This window comes from Diadema setosum, chromosome 1 (assembly GCF_964275005.1).
Source record: "Diadema setosum chromosome 1, eeDiaSeto1, whole genome shotgun sequence".
Lineage (NCBI taxonomy): Eukaryota > Metazoa > Echinodermata > Echinoidea > Diadematoida > Diadematidae > Diadema > Diadema setosum.
In genome coordinates, this window is record NC_092685.1 from 8,900,108 (window position 1) to 8,927,876 (window position 27,769).

General features: G+C 38.6%; 1 protein-coding gene across 1 annotated transcript in view; it reads left to right on the top strand.

The window, feature by feature from the left end:
- LOC140233924 (neutral alpha-glucosidase AB-like) overlaps positions 1 to 27,769 on the top strand; it is a 41,288-nt gene that overhangs the window by 2,156 nt on the left and 11,363 nt on the right. Inside the window, exons 2-16 of the mRNA XM_072314016.1 lie at positions 8,909 to 9,030; positions 10,046 to 10,285; positions 11,084 to 11,257; positions 13,935 to 14,037; positions 15,560 to 15,701; positions 16,987 to 17,083; positions 18,244 to 18,345; positions 19,322 to 19,400; positions 19,983 to 20,156; positions 21,181 to 21,242; positions 21,767 to 21,844; positions 22,343 to 22,418; positions 23,449 to 23,575; positions 25,034 to 25,257; positions 25,903 to 25,999. Coding sequence (XP_072170117.1) covers positions 8,918 to 9,030; positions 10,046 to 10,285; positions 11,084 to 11,257; positions 13,935 to 14,037; positions 15,560 to 15,701; positions 16,987 to 17,083; positions 18,244 to 18,345; positions 19,322 to 19,400; positions 19,983 to 20,156; positions 21,181 to 21,242; positions 21,767 to 21,844; positions 22,343 to 22,418; positions 23,449 to 23,575; positions 25,034 to 25,257; positions 25,903 to 25,999 — 1,888 coding nt within the window. The 5' untranslated portion in view covers positions 8,909 to 8,917. The remainder of the gene's footprint in view (positions 1 to 8,908; positions 9,031 to 10,045; positions 10,286 to 11,083; positions 11,258 to 13,934; positions 14,038 to 15,559; positions 15,702 to 16,986; positions 17,084 to 18,243; positions 18,346 to 19,321; positions 19,401 to 19,982; positions 20,157 to 21,180; positions 21,243 to 21,766; positions 21,845 to 22,342; positions 22,419 to 23,448; positions 23,576 to 25,033; positions 25,258 to 25,902; positions 26,000 to 27,769) is intronic.

The following is a 27,769-nucleotide window of genomic DNA, read 5'->3' on the forward strand; positions in this document are numbered from 1 at the left end:
TATCTACAATTTCTTTCAGAATACGATTCTGCACGTTGTCTGGACCGGGGGATTTTGTTTGATCCAGTTTCAATATAACATCTTTCACAACTTGTTCTGTAAAAATGACTTTGTCTAATTGTACATCATAAATTCTGGGAACCAGAACTGGAACATTCGATAAGTCTTCATGTGTAAAAACAGAGGCAAAAAAGTTGTTCAGTGTTTCTGCCTTTTCTGCATCACTTACTGCTATACCTCCATCTGGTTTCTCCAAAGTACTTAAACAGGGCTTGAATTTGCTTTTGCTTTGCACATACCTCCAAAAACTTTTGGGGTTACAACTCAATTCAGATATCAATTTGCATTCAAAATCCCTTTTTGCTCCAGATACCACTCTAGTTACTTCATTTCTAGCTTTTCTGTAGCAATCTCTGTCTTTCTGACTTCTTGTCTTTTGATAACGATTCCAAGCTTTATGTTTTTTGACAATTGCTTGCTTAACAGAACTATTTAACCATAGAGGTTTCTCCTTCACTCTTGGTTTGACTTTAGGTACAAACTTATCAGTAAGCATTCCAAGTACATTCACAAAAACATCATTTGCAGAGTTAATATCTCCTTCTGTATCCAACACATCAAAAAGGTCATTGACACACACATATTTCCTCATATCATCGTAATTTCCTCTAAAAAATGCATAACGTTCAGGTTTCTCAGTAGATAAGTAGCAACCTGGCAAATAGAGTTCAAATTCAAGAACTAAATGATCACTCTTGCCTACTGGGGAAGATGTGTGTAAAAATTCCACCATATCTTCTTGGTTAGTAAAAACAAGATCCAAGATGTTTGACCTCTGCCCATCTCTTAGTCGAGTAGGCTCATTTACTAACTGCATCAAAAATAAATCCTGAATAACTTGAACAAATGCATTTGCAAATTCATTTGTACCTGTTCCCTGTACAGCAGGGATCTCCCAATCAATATTTGGCAGGTTAAAATCACCCACGATAAGCAAATACTTGTACTGAGAATTCTCAACTTCTTGAAAGAGTTGTAACAACGCTGTATTATTAGCTTCGAGGCTATTTGGACTTCTATAAATGCAGCCAAACAGTAACTCTTCATTATTGTCCTTAACGGAACACCAGACACTTTCTTCAAAATCAGATTTATCAAAGAAAACTTGTTTACAGTGAAGACTCTTTCTGTAATAAATGGCAACTCCTCTTCGGCACTTAACAGGTAATAACAGACTGTATCCCGGCAACTGAAGTTCACTCTCTTCTATTGAATACAAACTGTTCTTCGGGTATATTTCCACCAGTGCTATGATATCCGGATTGGTAATGGAAATCCTAGCTTCCAATATAGATTTCTTATTACTAAGAGAATCAACATTACTAAATACACATGATAAACGATTAACACAGTTTCTTCCTGAAGCATGTGTATTATCACTAATAACATGACTATAAACCTTACTGTAAACCCTACCTTTAACATCTGCAGTATTACTGCCTGTACTCTTCTCGAAAGGGCTGGCCTCCCTTGCGGGGGGCTGAATCCTTTCTATACTGGGACCTATATTCCCCTTTCTTGACTAACTTGTTTCCGCGTATAATCCACTCTCCTTCACCTTCACCCTGTCTTCTCTTCAGTTCCCTAACCAGTTCTCTCCTTTCAGCTCTTTCCTTCTTCGTTCTGTCAGGCTGTATATACAGTTTCTTGAAGTCATTTGTAGCGAAGTGTAGTTTGCTTGCCCTTGCCTTAGTAGCTGTACAAGATTCAACAGTTGAGAACTCTACCAGTAGAGGGCGAGGACGGGATCTCTCCGATTCAGACTCCTGTTCAGGGTTTCTCTTGCCTAGCCGCTGCACTCGCTTAACTTGGTAGTCCACCTCGAGATACTCTAAGACTTGGCAGACTTCGGCTGTATCGTGGTATGTACGCTCCTTTGGATCCTCGGAACTGAACTCTGACAAACCTTGTATAATGATGTTATGTTTTCTCTTTTCCCTTTCCCTGTCCTCGGCCATCTTTTCTTGGACGATAGACTCAACGGTAGATTCAAACACATCGCTATGAGATTCAAAAACATCACTATGAATCTTTACGTCCTTAGACTTTATGGTGTCTTTCAAATCTTTCATGTCAGATTCAAGTTTTTTGCACAAATCTTCCACCTTACACCATTTATCACTTATAGCCTCTAATTTGTCTAACCTCTCTAATATCCCTCCTAGAAATTTCCTGCAGCGTTCCTCCACGATTTGGTCAGTTCTTACGGCATCCAATGCCTTGGCCTCACAAGATGTACAATACCAGTGTGCAGAGGATACACTGTTAAACAGACTGAATTCATCTGATGACAGAGAGCAACAGCTCATGCAAAACCAGTTCTGGCATCTCTCGCACTCAATACAGTCATCTGTGCCAGAGAGTATTTTGCCGCATACACCACCACAAGTTGTATCCGTGGTTTGCTCATTCACAGAGCTCTCAGTAGTGGTTTTAACTACTGGAGTGGACTTCTCCTTACCTACGATATTTGTGCTACCCTTTCTACCCTTGCTTCTTGTCTGGGTAGTAATTCCCACATCAAACTCATTGGCAGATTTACTAGTACTGGGTGCACTCTGAGATCTATGAACCTTATTTTCTGGGCTCACCACCATTTTCGTACGACTTCTTTGTCTACCCGTGCTTCTCTGGTCTTCCATGTTCCAAAGATCTACCGAATACACAACCGTATACAAATTTTATGTCTGGGCATCAATATCAACTAGCACAAAAATGTTATAACGCTGACTCAAAACCGAATAATCATTTAATACACATGCCAGCACTAGGCTACCTTACACGAAATACTAATAAAAATCTACCCAAGCATCACACCTACACCATAAATTGTGTATGCAACACATATCATTCACATGTGGGTGTTGTAGCATACACTTGCATAATAACCGTAATAACCTAGCCTAAAGTCCTGAATATATTAAACCACCAGAACTCCATAAAAACTAAATTAAATTCGGTCAGCCCGAGTGTCTGAACTAAAATTCCAATGTACAGTACTATTTCTGGTACTGTAGGGTGTGTAAACCTATGCTATTATTAAACCAGACAAATATAACATCAGACAGTATTCCGGTATCTTTAATTCCAAACACAAAAATCATAAAACAGTCCCTAGCACTTTTACACAAGAGCCACAGACACAGCAGTGAACTCTACTATATTAGCCTACACAAAAACCTTCAATCCTTAGATATATAATTTCCGAACTCAAAAACCAGACTCATGCTAATTTATCCAGCCAGCAAAAATGTCAGAATTTCAAAACTGGTAGAACCTAGTAGCTAGGTATTCGTGGTAGGCCTACTGCCACTGGGAGGGACTTAATGATCGCGCATAGCATAACTGCGTATAGCAAGCATTAATACGCGTAAGGCTAGGCGCAAAATTTGCCGATACGCCCATGGAATAAACATACCTGACAACCGCTAAAAATGAGAAGGAAGCAGGTAAGAAATTTAGATTTCAAACAAATTTTTCACTAAATTTCCAATTTTTTGGAACAAATTTTTCACTAAATTTCTTTTACCTTATAATTTACCTACCTTAGCTTAAAATCTTTTTTAAGGATGTTGTAGCGTAGACGTGTCGTCTCGCTTGTCTCGTTCGTATGATCGTAGCCGATAGAATTTGTATTTTGTTCGATCGATCGTTTATAATATTCTACGAAAGCCGAAGCACGTTCAGCCGCAGAGAGGGGCAGACACTTTCACGCATGAAACTACATAGGGCAGCTGCGCGACCTTTACATACCCCGAGAAATTGAACGCATAAAATTAAGTCCGACATACAAACGGCGACAGCGTACTACTCCGTCATCGTATCATCAGGAGATTCTGGGAGGTGATTTTTCTGCATTTTCGTGATATTCATTGAGAAATTCAGGTACGATTGTGGAATAATTTTTATTATAAGAGTATCACAAATTTTCGTGCGCGATATCTAGACCCCTCAACCATACGTAAAACTTTAGGCAATTGCCAAACTTTACACATGAGTGCTAAGTTCAGGTTACCATACATAGCTAGGGTGACGTGTAGGTCCACATTTACAGCATGGCAGGGAACTCCAATGTCAATGAGAAGCTTATACCCCGTTTATACTGCTAGCGGGTTTTAGAGCCTCCTCGAGGAGGTTCGAAAGCCCACTCTGAAAAAGCAGCCTCTTGTCTGTTTATACTGCTCGCCAAAAGCAGACCCTAGCAGGCCCAACCTTCTCCTCCCCTCTGATTTATATGGCGCGGGCTTTTGAGTGAAAGTGTGCAAGTTGAAAGGCTTTCTGCAGCGGGGATTGGTCGAGATGGCTGGATTGTTTATGTAAGAAGGCAATGACCTTCAGCAATTACCTCCGGGTCGGCCAAAAAGCAGCTTCTCAAACCCCCTGAATGTGTTTATACTGCAGTCAAACCTCCTAGAGGCGGCTATAGTAGCCTCTGAAACCTCCCCTGTAGGTGGTTTCAGAACCCAACCTGATCGGATCTCCTTTTCTGAATTCTGTCTGTTTATACTGAGCTGAAAGCCTGCTTGAGGCTGCTATAGGAGGTTTCAGAACCCCCTTTTTCCTCAGTATAAACGGGGTATTACTTGTTCATGGCCCTTGAAATGGGGCAGTAAAATGGGACCTGTTTTAAGCCTGTATTTGAGGCCAGGGGTCTTCTGTTTTCGTGAAAGTCTTTATTAAGACTCCAGAGACTTGTTGTTGTTGATGTTTTTTGTTTTTTTTTTCTCATATTCATTTAGACACATTTCTAGAGACTTCCTGAAATGATTAGAATCTACTTCTCTTTGAAAGTCTATCATACAGTTTCATAGCTACACACATATGAGCCACTTTGGCCATTCTGAGATTGATATAAAGACTTTTATGTTTATGACTTAATGAAATGGACCCCAGGTCTGACTGAGACACAGTTTTGCCTGCAGAGAGCAACATCAAGCCCAAGGAAGTATTTACTTTCACTCGCTACATGAAGCAAGCCGCCCATAATTCGACCATTATAGCGCCATCCAAAATTTGACTGCCCACTTCATTCATGTAAAACCTATGCTCTTGTGCACTATCAAAATTTGGCACAGGAGGACGAATATTGGTGTAGGTGTTTTATAGTAGAATTACCAATTCAATTTTTACATCATGTGATCCAACAAGGAAATGATGAATATAATTTTTTTTCCTCCCAAGATTCAGGTACCCTCCAGGGGTCAAAGACCTCAGCTACATTCTACAGATCTTCCATTTTATTGTGTAAACTTTATATTAAAGAAACTTTGAAATGTAATTTTTTTAGATTTCATTTTGATGATTTGAATAAGAGATATAAAACACAGATAATCTGGCCAAAGATATACCGATCATTTTGCAGACCAGAGTCCAGTTCAAATTGGTTTGAAATGACTGAGATTTAAACAAATTAAAAGGCAGGTCTTTTTTGTGTAACTGGGATATTGAGCGAACCATTTTGTAGCTCCTACTGCTATTTGAGTTGCCTTCATGTGGAACTATTTGTCTTTTTCTCCTGCATATTTGGTTTAACAATGGTTGAGATAGTATATCCAATTATGCAAGTCAACATTTCGAAGACAGGCCTGATCCTTGACTGGAATTTTGAATGGACCATTCTGTAACTTGCTTTACTGCTTGAATCTCATACATACAGCATCAGGCGTAGTGATACGGTGCAATTAACTCCACGATAAGAGGCCAAAGCTTTTGAATTCATAACGGTCATCGAAGCACTGTGCGGAGCGAAGGACAAAAAAATCTTGAAAGTTCACCTCCTCGTTTCTCCCATATTTTACCACACACACATATCTATTGTGGATATATCATCCTTCATATGATTTTTAGGCGAAAATACTGATATATCTTTCAAGATATGTGTATTTTTCTGTTTGAGTCGACCGTGGGAAAGGGTTACGATTATTTCCCGACACAAGTCTGCGCCTGATATGCATTTGATTAACATGTTGCTAGTCTGTATACACCAGACTCACTACCTGCGAAGTTTTGTGTTTGCACAATTGGTAGTAAAGTGAAAATCAGAGCAAAAAGACAACCGAATTTAAGAGAAAACACTGGACATGCACAACTAGATCATCCTGCGCATGCATTCTCTACTGGTCAGCACACACTTAGCCAATCAGTGGTGTCAGTTTCGGCGCATGGCAACAGGGTTCAGTTTCAGTCCACAGGGTGGTGAGTGGGCGAAAGACAAACCCTGCAATGTGCTTCAACTGTTTCATGCAGCCCGAAAACCGATACATCGGACTGCGTACTGCTTTCGCTATGGATTTTACGTGGGTCACAAATGGCAATGATCTCGATTTTTTTCCCGACATAAATGTGCGCCAAATGATACAGAAAAGATATTTGGAACACAGTATGGACATACTACCACAAGTCATATGCTGAAGTTTCATTTTTGGGCAATGAAAGAAAATGTGAGAAAATAACACTTGCTTAGAGACCAAATTTTCTTTTTTGGAAGCTAAGTTTCAATGTTATTTTCACTGGTTTATCCTCAATAAAACCCAAAATATCTAACATTGCGAATTAGAGAATAGTTTCTCCTTCAATTTGCTGTATAGATTTAATCATTTGATGGTTTCTGAGGGGAGATATTGCGATTATCCTGCAACACTTCCCCAGCGGTTTTGCGTACACAAGCTGTTGACTTTATGCAAATGAGGCTTTGAGGTCATATGCTTTTGGCGAGACAATTGCACCGTATCGCCACGCCTAGTATTGAAATTCACATTTTCGGTGTTGTGTATTCTAGACAGAGATCACTGTGTCACGTTTTGGGGAAAGGAAAGTAAGGAAAGTTGTGTACATGGTAATATGTTTTCATAGCAAGTGACAAACTAGAAACTATCCGCTGTACATAGTTTCTTAACATACACCTACTCCATATGTTTATTACAAGAATGGAAAGAGGTTAGAGCTTTAAAGGTTGAATAGTACAATGTATATAAAATTACAAGATCTTCCAGGTCTCTACAGTGTAGCACAGCAGCCTTTGAAAAGAAATTGATACAGTGACTAAATATAATTAGTGATAATAGTACAGTTTGATGCTTTGTTCTGGCAAGAAAAATGACTGCATTCCTTGCAGGGGGCACATTTGCTTTAGATTAGGCATCTCTAAGTGTGTCAAAGCGGTTGTGTTACAACAAAGGAAGCACGCACTATATCACTGTCTTGTGTAGTTTGACAATACATTGTGTCAGTGATGCATGCAGGAGCTTCAGCCATGAACCTGCTGTATTTCTCTTTCTCCCTGTGTTTGGTTTAAAGTGAGCCACTGTTATCAAAAATAACTTTCTGTCTATGTATTGCACTATTCTTACTTTGATATTTATAAGAGATACTTTGAGAATCTGGTTTTTTAGCTCACCTGAGCCAAAGGCTCAAGTGAGCTATTGCGATCGCTCTTCGTCCGGCGTCCGCCGTGCGCCGTGCGTCGTCTGTCGTGCGTAAACTTTTTACATTTTCATCTTCTTCTTGAGAACCCCTTGACCGATTTTCACCAAACTTGGCAGGTAGCATCCCTAGGGGGATAGGATCTCAGTTTGTTCAGGTGGGCACCATACCCTACCTGGGGGGCCCCCAGAGGGGCCCAAATCCCCAAAAATTAAGGAATATTAAAAAATCTTCTCTAGAACCAGAAGTGATAGAGCTAAGTTAACTAGTACTATGAATTAGTCCATTGATGACTGTAGTTTCAAGTTTGTTCATGGCGGAATCAGGGGTGCCCCCCTTGGGACCCAGGGGAGGGGGGTGGGGAGAGGTCCTAATGGGGCCCAAATTGTACATTTTCATCTTTATCTTGAAAATGCCATTATGAATTTTCACCAAAGTTGGCAGGTAGCATCCCTAGGGGGAGAGAATCTCAGTTCTATCAAATGGGCACCATGCCCTACCAGGGGGGCCCTAGGGGGCCTAAATTTGGACCAAAATTGTAAATTGTCATCTTTTTCTTGAAAACCCTATCACAAATTTTCACCAAACTTGGCAAGTAGCATACCTAGGGGGATAGAATCTCAATTCCATCAAATGGGCACCATGCCCCACCTGGGGGCCCCAGGGGTCCCACCCCCCTCCTTTATCTTTATAGATTTTCTCTGGAACCAGACGTGATTGAGCTAAGTTGATACAATGAGTCAGTATATTGATGACTGTTGTTTCAAGTTTGTTCATGGGAAAATCAGGGGTGCCCTACCCCCACCCCCTTGGGACTCGAGGAAGATTGATGGGATTGGGGGGGGGGGTCCAAATGCGGGCCTAAATTTTTATCTTGCTGAAAACGACAATGGATTTTCACTAAACTTGGCAAGTAGCATTCCCATGGGGATAAGATTTCAAAGTGTTCGAATGGGCACCATGCTTTCCCTGGGGGCCCCAGGGTGTCCAAACCTCCTAAATTAGTGAATATTCAATAATAACATGTATTTTCTCCAGTTCTAATCAAAAGTGATAGGGCTTTAAGTTCAAGTCTTTTTTTCCCCCCAAGCCGCATAATCCAACATTCTATAAAGTACAGTGTACTTGGTAGGTATTATTTACCAGTGTGATGGAATATGTTTATGGACACCATGCCCCCACTCTCAAAGCTACCCCCACCACAAGTTTCCAATGTTCTCAGGTAAGAGTCTGCAAGAATGCATGGAAGGTGAACTTGCGATACTCAGGTGAGCACGTGACCCCCGGGTCTCTTGTTATGTGATAAGATTTTGACAATCAAGTGGAGCATTTGCATTGACTACACTGTACATTTGTCACATTTGGTAACTGTGCATTGGTACATTAACTCTTGTTTGTGTGTTTGTGCTCTTTGATCTCCTTGCAGAACAGCAAAATGAATGCCTGGCAAAGCTTGCTGGTTTGTGCATTCATTGTAGCAGTAGCCTACCCCAGTCATGCAGTCGACAAATCAAACTTCAAGACTGTTGAACAGTGTGGATTTGCGAGGTATGCAGTGGAGAGACACTGAAGAATTTCTGAAAATCCACATGGTCTCTTGTAGTGGAATATTTAAATTTATGGATGAATGGGGTTTGATATTTTATATGTTTGAATTGGTGAATAGTTATACAAAAACTTATGCCTGTGAAGTATAGTCAATGATGTTACCATTTTCTTTTGACTAAGTCATTTTGTTGTACACTTTACCCTCAATGTTGATATGTATTTGGGGCAAGTTTAATTCAGCTTCCATTTTCTCGTCAGATGTATTATTAATGACCTCCAGAGATATTTACTTGCAATGAAATTCAATGATTTCAACAAGTGTAATTCATGTATTTACTTTTTCGTCAAGATGTACTCCTTTTTAAAGTGAAATGTGCCACCTGATAGTCGGGAACAGTTTTTCTTTACATTACCACACTGTGAGAAATGGAGTCTATTGCCAATTTGCCAAGCTGCATTCAAATTCATAGACCTCATTGTGTGTTGATGTTATATGATTTTGCCAGGATGTGAACATTGCATTACATACAATACCCAGATGAGATATGACTGTCAATATTTGCATACTAAAATATAAATATGAAAGGCACTGGAAAATAGTGTCTCCATTAAAAAAAAAAAAGAAAAAAAAAGTAATAATAAATAAATAAATCTGAGCTGTGTCAGTGTATCTGGCTGCTCTTGAAAATGATCATTAACCATTTTAAGAAGTGGAAATTTATGCTTGACTGGATTTGCCTTTTCTATTCTTTTTTTTTTTAATGACAGCACTATATTTAGAGCTATTTAATGCTTGAGTAGTGTTGTTTTTTCCTTTTTTTTATCATCTACTTGAATGCTATTGTACAGCCCAATCAGCAAAGGTTTACAAGTTTTTAGATTTAGTTGCCACTATGTTACACAGTATTTTGTAGACACTGTTTTTGTAGGCATGGGAGATGGACATGTTAGTTTCATGTGAATGTTTTTGTGTATATTAGGCTCTAGCCTCTGATTCTTTTTTTTTTTTTCCCAGACGAAATCGCAATGTCGAACCAGGGCAGTCACCCTATGCTGCCGTTCTAGATTCATTTGCAATTGGAAGCGATGGTGTGTTGAGGGGCAACATCCTCAACACAAAGAATGGCGTGCTCCTGAGCGTGGAGATCTACGGCCTCCGAGATAGGATGGTTCGATTCAAGGTCAATGAACTCAGCCCCATCAAGCCTCGATACGAGGTGGAGGATGTCATTGTGGAGGAGCCTGCTGCTATCAGGTCAATTTTCTTTTTTTTTTTAATAATTTATAGATGCTCAGTAGAAAATTGCCTTTTTTTCTATGAAACATGAAACATACTTTAAACTTTTCATGAGAGAGACCATAGAAATCTGTGTTGCAAAATGTCTAGAAGTGTCAGTTACAATTGTTCTATATGAAGATTTAGTGTCTCTCCATATATTTTGTATCTTGGAGGATATGAAGAAGTAATAATGCCATTGTTGAAATTTTTGAATAGAATTATGGGGAAGATGGTCCTGTAAGTAGACTAAAGTTATTGTTTGATAGTAAGACAAATGATAGTCTCTTGCAAGTCTCACTGCAGATGCGTGACCACCGATACAAAGGTAAGATGTTTGATTGACAGCATGTCAGCTGTTGTGACACTCAAAATATTCTCATCCTGAGTATATTTTGCTCAAATTTCCATTTATATCTTCCTTATGTATCATTGATTCAGTCCACATTCATAATTTATGTGTTAAGTATATTCTCCATTCTCTATCAGTTCCATCATAGCCGTCTGTCATTTCATATTTGAGTGGTAAATCATAATTTTTTATGTGTGTTATGTAACATTCCTACTCTTCTGTCAAGTTGCATCATGCACATTTTAAAGCACTATGAGAGTTGCCATGGTGGATCATATGTGGCATTGAATAATCAAGACTCTTTTTATGATTTGTCTGATTTTGCTCAAAATCTATGTGGCACATTGTTTTATTTTATTGCTTTTTATATCACACTTCCTCTGTAACTTGACTAACTGACATGTTTTTATACTAAACAACTCTAGGTGGACCATCAATAAGCAGGATTCTTCATCCATAGAGGCAACCACTAGCACTGGGATCACAATGCTGCTGTCGGCCCAGCCGTTCCGCATGGACTTCTACGACAACAAGCAGCTGGTGTTCAGTGTCAACTCCAGAGGCCTCATGAAGTTTGAGCACCTCAGAGAGCGCAGAAAGTAAGACAGAATGATGATGGTTAGCCTAACAGTAGTGGAGATGATCTGTACACTCACATTAGGAAGAAAAAAAAAAGCAATACACCGCCTAGACAGGACACTGGTGCCGGGGAATGGTTTTCTCCACTCTGTTTCATACTCGCATCCTTTCACTTTTTACCGTTCAGATTATCACACATGCACATATCTATCTAATGCCTCACCAACCTTGCCTGCTGTGGAATTATTAGATTTTGCTTGCTTGAAGCCACTAGTGAAATACGGAGAGAACCCCCAAACAGAGAAATGATATCAAACTTGTTATACCAGGTAAAAAGCATGAGAAAATAATTTGCAACATCTGAGCAGTGATAAATATATTTTGGGAAAACATTTTATACCAACAACAGCATTTGAAAAAAAAAATGATGTTATTTCTTTTTTTCCCCTTCATTTTGTTGCCAAGACTAAGATGCACAAAATGCAGAAAGCTGTGGCATTTGCTAGCTTTATGGCATATTGAACACTTCAAGTAAAACTTGAGCTCTTCAGATCTGTATACACAAATTACAAAGTTACATTTTTTTTTTTTTTTTGCTGGAAAAAAGAATATTTGAAAAAGAAAAGGAAGTTGTTTTGATGATGAAGGATGTGATCTCTCTTAGACATCTTGCTATTGCTGTGTGACATTTTTAAATGCAGTTATTACAGATTTGAGCACATTTTATTTATTTATTTATTTATTTGTGATGTAACATTTCAGCCAACTTTTACTGTACTGTTCCTACATATGAAAGTGTACACACTTTGTACATTCAGTTCATGCAAACAAAATGAAAGATTTAAGCGTGTGCTTCTCGACATGCACCATGCACAAATTCCCGAATCTTGCGCTTCATGAATGATTGTGAGCTGCTTGCATATGTCTCCCTTGAAATGCTTCAACCAGAGCTGCTGTCTAGAGTAGGGCAAAGTTAAAAAGAGGCAAAACAGTTATACTTATTGATGATGTTTCAAAGATTAGATATGAATAATACTTTTGCCAGCAGGTAAATTACAGAAATGAGGAAACACTAGATTGTTGTTCTGCTTCCGTAGTGTGAGAGTGCTACATTCACTACAGGACCCATTTTCTACACCTGCATGTAATTGAAAAAAGTAACATTATTGAGATAAAAGTTAATACAACTATTTGTACAGGTTAGACACATGCTGAGGAGGGCCTCACTTTCATGTGCAATGACATATAATCATTCTGAGACTAGCAGCTGGCAGTGTGCTTTTTCTGAGGCATGCTTTGTGGCCGTGTGCATACATCTGTGTGGTTATTTTTTAAACGTAATTCACAGAATGTTTGGTTTTTGTTTCATTTGCTTGTTGTATTCTGTCAAGTACATAGGTATATGGTTTTGAAAAATTGCAACTCAGTGTGTCCTTACGAACAGCAGTTCTGTTTCCATGTCTGGTCATGTAGAGGCAGAGTCAGCTGTTATGCATGTTCTTCTGCCTATCTCTCTCATTATCACCAGCAATTCCTTAAATCTCTCTTTTAAGTTTCATCTATAAAAAATAAAATAAGATTATTGTTACCATAAATGCATTTTGCAGAAATGTACTCCCGTACTTGTTTCACTGAAACCTGCTATAGGTCTATGAACTCTTTTGTAAAACTCTCATTTTTGTTGTGTTTTGTTTCCCTTATCTGTTTCATGAACTTTGAAAGAGGCATGGTTTAGATAAGGGCTTTAAGTATTGAACTGATTAAAACATGGATCACCCATTTCCAGATAGCATGACATTTTCTCAGTAATTGCAAAAGCCGTTGTGCTAAAATCAAAAGTCCCCATTGCGGCTTGTTTTTTGTCAATTTATTGTTTGTTAGTTTTAATATTTTGTTAGGTATGAATTTGTAGCTTTTCAATGCATGCAATGTTTTATTATTCTATTATCGTCTTCATTATTCTATCCAAACGTTGAAAGTTGTAACAATAGTGCATGTATTTCATCATTATGTATTAATTTCCCTGTGTTGCAGTGTATGTACTTCATTGATTTCATACATTGAGTTCAAATGTTTTTGTGATTTCCAGTGTACACATGCTGGTTGTATATATGTAATGCAGCAGCGCATATGGAATTTCATTCAATAATATGTGCTAACATTTTGTGTTTTAAAATTTTAGTGTGGCTAATATCTTGCATGTTTTTATCATAAAACATTAAGCTTGGGTAGAGGCAATCTGTTTGAAGCCAATCAAGAGCTCATAACAATCCACTCGGTCCTTCTTCAGCATGCCATACAGAAACATTATATTTTAGCAGATTTGTTATTCTTCACTGTCATTACAATATTCTTAAACTACTATTAATCACATCTGAAAGTGAATATGTTTAAGCAAATTTGTGAAATTAAACCCACACTTGAATTTTTCTGCTTTGTCCCTTAAGAGGCCTCGCTAGAGTAAATTGTCTTTCAATGCCTGATCAAATCACAGCTGCTCATCATCGCAGAATTTACCCTTAGGAAATAGCTTGGCAAAGTGTGCTATATTCATCATGCAAACTACGCATCTATTATGGCAAAAGTGCTGTGGCAAATTCACAAGAGATAATCCGTGCAATATTCGTGTGACGGTTATGAGCTCGGCATCTAACAGATTACTATTGTCTCGCCAAATGAACGTGCCTTGATCGCCAGTGTTGAGCAGCAGCCTGAAGAGGGGCCAGGCCTCCTTGACCTAGCTAAAGATGCCATTCTTGATTTGGTTGGTTTCAGATCCGAGGAAGGGGAGGACAAGCAGGTGAGTTTTTTTTTTTTTTTCTTCTTCTTCTTCTTCTTCTTTTCTTCCCCCTCCCCCTACACCCTTTTTGCACTGAAACTGATCTTCCAGCAGTGGTGTTACTATATGTATGGTAGTGAATACTTGCAGCATGTATTGCCCATGTTTGCCCTGTATGTGATATCTGTCTGTACGGAGCAGGTTGCAATTCGATCATTGTCCAGTATTTATGCATATGGATGGTCTGTGACCCCTCTCAATTGAGCTTTGTGTGCCATAATCCTGGATTGATTTTTTTGTTTTTTTTTAGTGTCAACAGGATTCCAGTTTATCCTGCCGTATTTGCGTTTGCACTGGCAAACACATGTGTGCGTGCATTTACTAGTCGTAGAGCAAAAAGGTTTTGTGTGTGTTAAAACAGAGCACAAGCATTTCAAATTGACACAGCCTGCACTTTGTCATTCTTGTGTGTCTTCTCAAAGATGAACTAGAGAGATGTAGAGCAGAAATAAGGGATGCTGTTTTTACTCTCTAAAGCATATATTGTTTGTCTTTTTACTTGTATTTGAACTTGTTCAACTGATCTAGGTGGTGGTTAAATATGTAACTCACAATGTTAGCACCTGTGTAGTCATGCATGCTTGGCCATGAAGAAAAGCATTATCTATAGCATACTCGAATTGAGAGGAATCTAGCCAGTCCATTTTCAATACCAAACTCCAAAAGAAATGAAGCTTGTGAGTATTTTTCAAATTGAAAAAAAAAGAAGAATGCTTATCTAGGTTTGTCATTAAATTCTGCCATTTCATAAAGTTGCATATAACCTGCTCAAGAACCTACTTACTTCAGCAGTTGGCAGGAAACCTAATGCAAAAATTTGACTTCAAATTAGGTACTCTTCTGGTTATAAAGTTGCAGACAAATTGACAAGTGTGACACCACTCAGTTATGTGTGTCTAAGGTTGGCATCTAAAAAAACAAAATATAATATTGTGTTGCTGTCCATCAAATCTCTTTCCAATTTATTCTGTCTGTGATTTCTGACTTGTCTTTTTTTTAGAGTTTTCTTTTGCTATGTTACAAAGTTTATTTGGGTTTCTTTTTTGTTTTGCTTTGTTGATTTCTTTTTTGAGTGAATTGCACTTTGCAATCTGGTGTGAAATGTGAATTTTTAAAGTGATACAGGCAAAAATATAAATCTCTGTAAATGTTATATCACTCTCCAACAGATGCACATTAGTGTTTTTGTTTGGGGGCTGTTTATCGGCATGTTATTAATATGCAGTGTGTGCAATGTGATCTTTATCAGGATGTGTTGAAAACATGGAGAGGTGAGCCTGCACATTCTGCTTCGAAGCCCTTTTGTCTCACTCTTTATTTTCCAAGCTTTGAAGTTCATTATCTTAATACAACCTCAAGATCACATACCAGAAGCCAGTTTGTTGGAAAAAGAAATATATTACCATTTTGCACTTCACTTGGTGTAGAGTAGAGTGTGGCGTTCTAACTTTGAAATGACACAAAAATTGTCCCCCTGAATCAGGGAGAGGAAGGAGAGGGGAATGAGGAAGGGGAGGGAGAGCAAGCTGGTGAAGAAGTGAAACAGGAGGAGGAGGAGGAAGAGGTGGAGGAGCCTGATATGTGGGAGGAGACATTCAAGTCACACACAGACAGGAAACCAAATGGTGAGCATGCCCCTCCCTTTCCATGCCAGTGGTTTCTCTTTACTCCTGGGGGAATGATGGGATTTGCTGTAGATGGGAGTGTGATAGATGCGGGCAGGTGAATGTCACATGTGGCATCATGATCTGTGAAAGTGGTAGCTTTGCTCCTATCCAATTTCAGTGAGATTAACATCCGTTTGATTAGTAGGATGAGAATACTCCTCTATCTTTTTTTTTTTTTTTTCAATATCTCCCTAAAATAATCATTTGTTCTTTACCAGTAGTTTACCAGAGTGCACAATTGGTGAAAATTTACACCCACACAGTACATGTTTATGTATGTTCTTATATTTGAGCTAGTTTAGCAGAGTGCAAAATGAGCGCAAGTGTTCACACTGCAAAATATTAATTTGTTCCCATTTCAAAAATAATTAGCAGAAAACAAAAATTCACAAAAAATTTCCACGCGGTAAAATACTTGCGTATTCTTGTATTTTATGCTTGGAAAGCAGAGTATGAAATTCTTTGAAATATCCACACTGCAAAATAATCATTTGCTCTTATTTTTGTACCAGTTTGACAAGGTGCAAAATTTACAAAAACTGATCACTTTGCAAAATGTGTGTGTGCTCTTATTTCATGGTAGTTTAGCACAATATTAAATTCTCAAAAGTTTTCGTTCTGCAAAACTTTTATATGGTCTTGTTTTTGCACCAACTTGGCAGAGTGCAGAGTCACAAAAATGTACATGTTTTTGAGGGAATTTGAAATGTCACCAGAATGATGTATTCTTGAAGATAGGTCAGTTCATGCCAAGTGTAATAGTTGGTCCCCTTAAATGTGGAATGCTCACAGGGTCAATTTTATCACTTCAAAAAATGTTGTTCTATCACCATCATGAGTACACTTAATTGATATCGATGTTACATTTGTTAACCCGTTGAGGACGAGTCCCGAGTATACTCGGGCAGGTGTCTATGGGAAATGCGTGTTGTAGCAAAATCAAACCGTCCTCAATGGGTTAAGGCACAGTCAGATTCTTGACAGGGTAAAGTTATTGGGTTGTTGCCCCTTTTTACAATTGATATAAAAAGTAGTTTCAATGTCAATTCTCATTTGATATATTTGAACGCTGTTGCAACTAGTTTTCTGATTGGTTGGTTTGCTTGCGTGTTTGTGGGTTGTTGTTGTTTTTTTTTGGGGGGGGGGAGGAAGAGGAGGAGGATGTTGATGGTGTATGAAGTGATCATAAGAATTTTAATTGTATTGTCTGATTGGCATATTTCCTTTCCTTCATTTCAACCAGGCCCGACATCTGTTGGAATGGATTTCTCATTTCCCGGATTTGAGCATGTCTATGGAATTCCAGAGCATGCTGATACCCTAGCTCTCAAAACAACAGGGTGAGGCTTTTGTCTGTCAGTAATGTCTTAAACATAGATTCTCTGTGCAAACTATGTTTTTTTATCTACAAGTGTTACAAGTGAGTTGACTCTTGTAATTAATGTTGTTGTTGTTTAGGGCTATTTCTTGTGCAATTTTTCATACTGAAAAAAGGTTTGCAGTGGTTTTGTGTGTTGTGGTTGTTGTTTTTTTTTGGGGGGGGGGGCAGAGGAGGGATCGCTGTCTCACCATTTTCATTGCAGGATATTTGTCAACTATGTGGAACAATTTGACCACTGTCCAGGTGCATGACTGTCAGTCACTTGCTATGCAATTTAGGTCATTTTGAGTATGTGTCTAAGGCCAAAAAAAAAAAATTGTTGCATTGGCGTAGCCCGCCCGATCCTAAAAATTCCGCCGACCCCATGTTTTTTTGTTTTTTGTTTTGCTATCGATATCAAATATCTTGTTGATTGCGATCGCGATCGCACAAACTCGGAAGTGGAAACGGCTCTGGGGATATCGGATGTACGAGGGAGAGATCTAGCGCCTCGCATAAGCCTTCCTTGATCAGTACGTCATCTGTTTCCAACACGGACATGTACTCTAACAAGATTTATTCAGTGTATACGTAGCATTCAGACTGCGATGTCTTGTGCACAGTTTTGCCATAGGTTTCTTGTGTGGAGAACTTACACGAATCTGTATATGTGGGACTGTAATAGAGATCGCTGTGTGCGATGAAAAGATCGTACATATGGGTCAATTTGCATCTATCTTATCTAAGTCAAAATAGTAAAATATGAAGTGAAAACATTCAGGATAGGGATTTCAACATCTTTAAATTCTGTGAAGGGGTATAATTCCAGTAATATCGGCCTCATAAATGATTTGTAGAATAGATGAACACAGCACATTCGGTGCAGCAGTTGTAACTGTTTACTGAGCTGAGCACGAATTTTACACGTAAAATGCAGGTAGCAAAAAAAAAAAAAAAAAAAAAAATCCGCCCAACCGACCCTATTGGAAAATCTCATGTTACGCCAATGCAACAATTTTTTTTTTTTTGGCCTAAGGTTGAGGAAGTCTTCAATATGGAAGTTGTATGTTCAGTTTCCTCGTTGGCATGGTACAGACTGGAATCTATTGAATTCAATCTATTGAATCTCTTGGCCTGCAGGGGATCTGACCCATACCGCCTGTACAATCTGGATGTCTTTGAGTATGAGCTTGACAAGCGTATGGCTCTCTACGGTTCTGTTCCACTAATGCTGGCCCACAAGTGAGTATTACTATTACTTTTTTATCATATATTTTTATAGAGTGCTGCTGAGAATATGTCTCTGTTTATTTTCTATTTGCCTTTCTCTGCACCATGAGCATCTATCTATTCATGGTGGATACTTACGCTTTACAAGTGTTCATGTTATTACTATTGTTGTTTTATTATTTCAAGTCTCCAGGTAATATTGTTTTGATGAAGATATCGCAAAGGAAAACTTAAAAGTGGATATAACTGCTTATGTAACTTTGCAAAAATGTGTCAAAAGATATAGCCGAAGTGGAATCCATACCAGAGAACTTAAATTGGAAATCCTGTAGACGCAAGTGAAATATGACTCCAGAATTGCGATCGGTATTGCTGTTAAACCAATTAAGAATTATGTGAGAGCTCTCATATTATCTTACTTGCATACATACAAGTGTATGTCTTAGGAAACTTTTCACATAATGCAAGAGGATTCCAAAACTTGTCCAGTGCTTTTTAGTGATTTTATATGGATGGTTCAGTACAGATTGCTTGGAACAATGTACACATTCCCAACAAAATTTCTTCACAAGCAATCTTGATCTTGATGCCAGTAAACCATAATGCTCCTAGAAGTTGCCAACAGTGTCAGCCTCTTATCACCGAAGGATCCATTAGATTTCACACCTTTTATAGGAGATTTGTGTGCAGAGTACAGTGGTATGAACCAGGCAAAGAAAACACTCCCACACCTCATACATGGATACGGGCACACAGAGACACACTCATTCATAAATGTACATTCATAGGTTAGAACAACCTTGGATAATTAAGTGATATTTGAGAAGAATGACAGATGGGGGCGGGGAGAGATCAGTTGCTCAAGGGTTGATAGGGGAAGATATAAAATCTCGAAGAATCCTGATAATGAACAGACAGAAAGAAAGCATATTGAATATTGGGTTTACTACTTGCCACACTTGTTTGTGTTTAATTCCTATTATTACAGCAAAGAGCGAACAGTTGGTCTGTTCTGGCTGAACGCTGCAGAGACGTGGATTGATATCTCATCAAACACAGCTGACAGGGTTAGTGTGCATGATAAAGTTCTGCGTCCTTTGCAGTAGTCAGTGTTGTGCATAAAGATTGTCAGCAGTGATAGGCAACGCTCATAGCCAACTCTAGACCTTTGAATTAAATTCCTGTCAATAAATTTCAATTTAGAATTGAGTAGTAGTAATGTACAACTGAATTTGATATCATTTTTTTCCTGTGTCTTAACATTTTTGGGAGGTTCGAAATGTAGGGTATTTGAGGCTATTTACTTATATGTCACGCTTTAAGTCATCTGTACTTTCTGGAACAAACATAACAAGTTTATTAAAGCTCTAGCAGTATTTGAAAGAGAGATATTAGACAGATGAAGGTAATGTGTAATATTTCTTTGGCAGATAAGAACTAAATGAATTCAACTCCCAGATGTAAGTGTACTGAAGGTCTTGCTAATGGAATTTGAATTTTCGCATTTTGTCTGCTTTTGTTGCCTGTTATGTACAAGGTAATTAACACAAAATCAGGCAAAGAAATTCCACCCCACCGCACTCATTCTGTTCAAGAAGAAATACATTGTTTGTTTATTATATTTTTTTCCGTACTATTCCTTCCCCTAGTCCATGTTTGGTCGCATGCTGGACTATGTGAAAGGGGAGAGTGATGTGCCCCAGGTAGATACACACTGGTACTCTGAGTCTGGTATCATTGATACATTCCTCATCTTTGGACCCTCTGCCATGGATGTCATGTCTCAGTACACATCTCTCACTGGCAAGCCCTACCTCCCTCCTGTGAGTATTCCTTACTTTACTATTACTTGATTTGGCTTTCCTAGAATTCAGGAAAGTCCCTCTTTATTCTACTTTGTACTGAACAATGGACCTAGGCAATTTGATGTCAGTTCAGTTTAATTCACCAAATTGTATTTTCAGTCAGCAAAATGTAATATCATGCTTATTTGACTGATTACTGAGTAGCAAAGCAAACTAAATAAAAAAAAAAAGAAATGAATGTATGTAACAAGGGGAACACAAACATGCTTTTAAAATGCTGTTACTAGTGAGACAGCTTTCCTTTATCCCGCAAGAAAGAAATGGGTGAATGTAAGCCATTAATACAGTATTTTATTTACATTGTAGTATGACAGATATATGCAATGTTTGGTATTTTGAGGTATTGTATGCATGTGTACAGAAATAATGGTGTTTTCATTTATTACATCAGCTTTTTTTTTTTTTTTTTTTCCAAAAGGTACTGTGAAGTGTGTGAAGTCTTTGTGAGAGCCTCCTTGCAGTTGAATTGTTGTCATACTTACATAATGATTCTAATTTTGACTTCAACTTGATCCTGTTATGGTTTCTTCTGGTTTCTGAGAATATGCCCTGTGCACTGTCAGATGATGTTTTTAACTTGTGTGATCAAATAAGAGCAGTTTTTTTTAAGCAGATGACCTATGTGGTTTGATTTGCAAGTGAGCAGCCAAGCTGGACATCTTACTGTAAAAATGGATATTTTCGCATGTGTAATTTTTCACGCTCAGCCAGATAAAATTGGTTTCGCATGTTTTTTATTCCATGCAGTCAAGACATGCGCTACTGTAACGTAGCAAGCACAAATATTTGTGTGCATTATTTTCGCACTAGTTTCTGGTTGTGCAAAATGCGTGAAAATTTCCACTTTTACAGTACTTGTCGAGACTATCTGCTGTCCCTCACAAAATTGTGGTGTCTTTCCTCAAGGGACAAGATGGATTTGATTAAACTCATGCTTAACTAGTGAAGTCGTATAAACTTCTTTCTCTTTCTCCAACACCAGCTCTTCTCCATAGCCTACCACCAATGCCGCTGGAACTACAATGACGAGGAAGATGTCAAACAGTAAGTATGCTCTCCTAAAGAATGACTTACTTTTGACTCAAGTGTTGTTTCTTTCATCATGATGTGTGGAAGGCATAATATGCCTTCATGTCTTCCCCTTTCAGGAGGTACATGAACACATAAGACATGAATGACTTTTAAAAAAAGAATAAGAGTCTGTAAAACTGTATTATTGTCTTAGTTCCTCCCTCATATATTCATGAGTCATCCGTATATTATTGATTCATATGTTTTGAGTGGATTGTCAGTATACCAGAGTGATATGTTGTACAAGTGATTAGTTTTGTCCTATCTATAGAATTTAGAAGCATATCAGTGTTTCGAGATTCTATGTATTGACCATTTAAACCAAGAAGTTGAAAAGAGAATAAGCCAAATAGATTCACATTGCACTGACTGATCTTATGTAGTATGAGAGCCTAAAGGACTATCTAAGTTACATTTACCTCAGGCATTGATGATTGTTGCTATCTATGAAAAGCATGGGATTGCTTTCAAATTTCTGAGTTTCATCATCTTTACAGAGTTGATGCCAACTTTGATGCACACGACATTCCATGTGATGTTATCTGGCTGGATATTGAGCACACTGACGGCAAGAGGTTGGTACAGTCATTCTGTCTAAACAGCCAGTCTGGTGGTGACGGAAAATGCATTTTGTCTTGAGTGGTTATGGCAGTGATAGATTTCATACACTTTGTTTGCACAGTAAATTCCAAACAAACAGAATTAAAAAATGCCACCTTTATATTGATATAGTAATCTGACCTTTAATCATGGTGAGCAGTGCCACATCACTTCTGTAGCATGGGCATCGCTACTAATAATAGTCCAGATATTATCTGAGTTCATAGTTCAGTGATGAAACCTCATAGTGTGAAATAATTTTCTAGTAAATAGATTGATGTCATAGAAGTGCTTTTCCAGTAAAATTTACTGAAAGGATTTTTATAATTGTCCTTAACCATAATATGTATGTTATTTTGTTTGAGGTCCAATAAAGCCAGTCAATGTAAACAAAGAGGAACAGCTTCTGGTGAGTGCTGTGAACGTAGATGTTAGTGATTTGCTCTTCTTCCCTCCCCCCAAATAATCATCAGGTACTTCACCTGGGATACCCACAAGTTCCCAGACCCAGGGCGAATGCTGGACCACCTGGGAGCCAAAGGAAGAAAGGTCAGATATAGTCTCACCCAGCCCCTCACCCCCCCCCCCAAAAAAAAAAAGATACTAGAGAGTGAATCAATACTACTGAAATACATTTTAAGGGGCTGTGGCATCTGTATGTGTCAGTAGAGACCAAATCTTTTCCTGAAGAACAATAAGCATTGCCGAAGAATGAGTTGTTAGGTTCAGACTAGGATATCGTCGCTGGGGTGATAAGACCTTGTATCTGCAATTTTGGTGAAAATGATTTTTTTGGATTAATGGTCAAATAATGGGTTAAGTGATTGTCCTGTCCAAATACCAACTGTCTTACTCCAAAAATGAAGCCACCACGGCATGTCAAAGGAAAGGCTATCCCATTCGCCACAGTGCTTTGGCCGCCATGTTTTTTGGCTCTCCTGAACATTTGACATTTTGTAGATACGAGGTCTTATCGCCCCAGCGACGATATGTTAATTAAAGCTCACTTCTTCCAGTTCTGTCAGAATATTAAAAGAGATTGCATTCCATATCAGCATAACATCACATCAACATGTCAAAGAAGAAACTGCCTGTTGGTTGAGCAATGTCAAATGACACTGTCTTGTAGTGAATTACCTGACCTAAGTTTTTTTTCCAGTGCTTGGTTTGTCATTCCATTCCCTTTGACAAAAAGAGAGTCTAATTTTACATTGAGTATTACTGCTGCAAACATGCTGTGATGCATTTACCACTCAAGATGCAGCCTAATACATTACAAAAAGACATATCACCTGCTGAGACTTAACAGATTAATGAGCAAACATAGATTTCTGCCTTTGGTGAAGAATATTATGTGATAAGCAGGCTGTGAGTATTTAATGATTCAATAAATAGAAGATTTAAGATATACAGCCTTACCTCATCCAAAATGTGAAATGTGCAAACGATTATGATGTAGTGATATTTCTTTTTTATTGTCATCTAATGAATGCAGCTTTTGAACACTTTTTTCTCTTTTTAAAATTTGTTTCAATGTGCCGCCATCCATATTCATGTTTCTCTATGTTTGCTGTGACAGATGGTAACCATAGTGGATCCACATGTGCACAGGGATAACAACTACTTCATGTACAGCGAGGGAAAGAACAATGGCTACTTTGTGCAGAAGAATGACGGCAGCGAATTTGAAGGCTGGTGTTGGCCAGGTACAGTGAAACTCGTCACTAAAAAAATGCTTTCAGCCAAACTATGGAGTCTTGTTCCATATATATTGTGCTGGGTTATATGGCAAACTAATGATATAACAAGTGATGTTGGCCTTGCACTTTTTGAGTTACCCCTTGAGAGTGTGGAGATAGTTATCAGTTGTATCATGGAAAGTAAAGGAGCTGATAGCTGACTTTGTTGATAAATTCTCAATTTGAGAAGATGCTGGCAGTTTTACAAGCAGATCAAAAACATGAGACATTGCATAAAGTCACATACTGATTCCATCATAACTGACTAGGATCAGTTGATGGTATGTTGTATGTACATGTAGGGCTTTAAGAAATTTCACAATGTGTAATTTATTTGAATAATCTCTCATCCTGTTTTCTTATACTTATCACAATTGTCATAATATCACCATATCAGAACTTAGAAAAAATTAGATGTGTGGATGTACGTAGGTTGGGGTTAGTTTTTAGTGATAGCGGAGGTTTTTTTTTAAAATCAGCCTATACATCCCTTCTTGAATTTCTCAAAATAAAATCCACCTTTATGCATATGCACAGTACCTCTTAGTATCTCTAGCACTGCACGATGTCACTGGTCCGACAGTCTGGGACAATTCAAAATCATTGTCAGACCAGTAACTTTTTCAGGAATGGTACAGTAAAAACTGGAAAAAAAAAACTGGGTACCTTCTGGTCTAACAGACAGATAGGACCAGTAGAAAATATGGGTAAGTGTGTAGCCATGGCATCTGACAGAAATTTATGGAAGTCAAGCCACACCAATCAAGCATATCACTATGACAGAACTTCAGTCAGCTACAATTACACAATCACATGCCAACTTGTAGCAAAAAATTTACTGCTCGTCAGCTAACCACATGTGCACACGGAGCTGTGAATGTTCAAGATAATACTCACTACTCTTTGTAACCTTTCTAATGCATGCCTGTAGACCTTGCTTGGTCTTCTCAGTGGCCAAGGGAGGGGGATTGTCATGCTAAAGTGAATGCAGCCATTACTGGGGAAAGACTTCTCACTGCTTCAGAGAGAGAGATCTGTGCCCTCTGTGTATCTCTTGACCCCAATGGTACATTGTCACACATGGACGGTGGAAGCAAGCCTTGGTTAAAATGAACCTGGATCATAATTATTATTAAAAGAAGACTTTCAGAATCAATGGGTCTACCCATGTATCTGTCTAAAGAAAAAAATGGAAAGGAAAAACATATTTTTCCTTTGTTGGGGATCCGTAGGATCAACTGCGTATCAAAGTATCTTTAATATCAGTGTTTCAGATTTGGCATCAATGATCCACTGTAGTCACAGGAGTACAGAACTTTGTTTATAATTTCAAATTGACCCGCATTGTGTAGGTAATGTATTTACTTATATAGAGGAAAACAGAGCACAAGTTTTGAATTATCATTCTTGACTGGACTGCCATAGGGTCATCCAGCTACCCTGACTTCACCCGCAAGGATGTGCGTGACTGGTGGGCAGACAAGCTCAGCCACCAGGTTTACGCTGGCAGCCGTCCCAACCTCTTCAACTGGAATGACATGAATGAGCCGTCGGTTTTCAATGGCCCTGAGGTCACCATGCACAAAGACGCCCTGCACGCCAACGGCTGGGAACACCGTGACGTCCACAACCTCTATGGATTATATTTTGTGAGTTGGCTCTCATGTGATTTGATTTAGATTTCCTTTGATAGTTTGAGTGCTGATTTAAATTATTTCTTTGATTGCAAATTATTAAACATTCTTGAATGGTTCAGTACCTCAAGCCTTGCTCAGCAAATGAAACACCTTCATGTAATATTGCTTGATAGTACAGCAAATTATATATAGCATCTGGCATTGCCACTGCTTACCGCAAACATGCCAACAATATTTTGATTGATTACATACTTTCACTGTCCATTAGTCTTACTCCAAGAGTCCGTAGAGTGTGAATCCCATGAGCGTGTGAGATCAAATAACAAAAGAAGAAAGTCCCATGAATAATGAGCGTCATTGATATCAGTGTAGGGAAGAAAATTCATCTTGATCCAAACCATCTCAAGTAAAGACTTGAGTGAGACACTATCATAAGCAGCATCATGGTGAAAGCCAGGTTTCATCCATACATTGTATGAGATGCAGTGAGTAGTCTTTTAAATTTAAAGTAAACTATAAGTGTGCATATGTATGTGTATCAAAATAATCATGTAAACCAAGTGCTGTATAGCTAGTCATTATGTTTATGTCTAGTTGATGTCAATTTTTTTTTTTTTTTTCAATTTTAATTCCTGATACCATCTGTTCGGTACGCAGCACATGGCCAATACTGAGGGTCAGATCAAGAGGTCTGGTGGCACCGAAAGGCCATTCATTCTCACCAGGGCTTTCTACGCAGGAACACAGCGATATGGTAAACTGTTTACAGCCATCCATGAATACCAAGACTACTTTAAACATGACTTTACTTCCTGTATGCAGAGAAAATGCTTGAAAATGGAAATCTGCTGCATAGACTGCAAAAATATAGGCAGCTTCATTGTTTGTGTGTGTCTTGTTTTTTATGCCTCCGCCACGAAGTGGTGCCGGAGGCATTATGTTTTCGGGTTGTCCGTCCGTCCGTCCGTACGTCTGTACGTCCGTACATCCGTCCGCTTTCGTTTACGCGATAACTTGAGTAATATTTACTGGAATTTTACCAAACTTGGTCCAAGTATGAAGTATGATGGGGCAATTATTTGATTAGATTTTGGGTGAAATCGGCTAAAGGTCAAAGGTCAAGGTCAAATCATGAAATTGTATCCGTTTACGCGATAACTCAAGACTGGATGGAGCAAATTTCACCAAACTTTGTTGGAGGATGATGTATGATGGGACAATTACTTGATTAGTTTTTCAGTGAAATCGGACAGAGGTCAAAGGTCAAAGATCAAGGTCAAATCCTAAAATTTATCTGTTTACGTGATAACTCAAAACTGGATGAAGCAGCTTTCACCAAACTTGGTCCAAGGATGATGTATGATGGGACAATTAGTTGAGTAGATTTTAGTGACATTGGCAAGAGGTCAAAGGTCAAAAGGTCAAGGTCAAATGCTACAAATGTTGCAATTTCCCCCATATCTATGCAATGCCCAAAGGTATTTTCTTGAAACTTGGTGTGGACATGTACTACTGCGTAAAGATTCTCCAGAGAGAGTTTCATGTCATAAGGTCAAAGGTAAAAAAGTCAAAGGTTAGGTGAAAATGTTGCAATATCACTTTTTGTCCCCGCCGAACGAGTTCGAGCAGGGGACTATGAAACGGGCTCCGTACGTGTGTGTGTCCGTGTGTCCGTCCGTCCGTCCGTCCGTCCGTCCGTGTGTCCGTCCGTCCGTGTGTCCGTGTGTGCGTCCGTGTGTGATCAAAATCTTCAATTTGCTACTTCTCTGTCATTTATGAGCCAATTTTGATTCTGTTTGCTTTATATGATAGCACTACATGGGAGCTTTGAAACTTCTACACAGAATTTCAGTCGTGACCTTTGACCTTGACCTTTGACCTATATTGTACATTTTGCTACAAAATGCTACTTCTTCGCCATTTCTAACCCGATTTCGATTCCGTTTGCTTTATGTGATGGCACTAGGTGAGGGCTTCAAAACTTCTACACAGAATTTTGACCTTTGACTTCTTTGACCTTTGACCTTGATTTTTTTACCTATATTGTACATTTTGCTACAAAATGCTACTCCTTCGCCATTTCTAACCCGATTTCGATTCCGTTTGCTTTATGTGATGGCACTAGGTGAGGGCTTCAAAACTTCTACACAGAATTTTGACCTTTGACCTTGATTTTTGACCTATATTGTACATTTTGCTACGAAATGCTACTCCTTCGCCATTTTTAACCCGATTTCAATTCCGTTTGCTTTATATGATGGCACTAGTTGAGGGCTTCAAAAAACTTCTACACAGAATTTTGACCTTTGACTTCTTTGACCTTTGACCTTGATTTTTGACCTATATTGTGCATTTTGCTACAGAATGCTACTCCTTCGCCATTTCTAACCCGATTTCGATTCCATTTGCTTTATGTGATAGCACTAGGTGAGGGCTTCAGAACTTCTACACAGAATTTTGACCTTTGTCTTCTTTGACCTTTGACCTTGATTTTTGACCTATATTGTACATTGGCTACAAAATG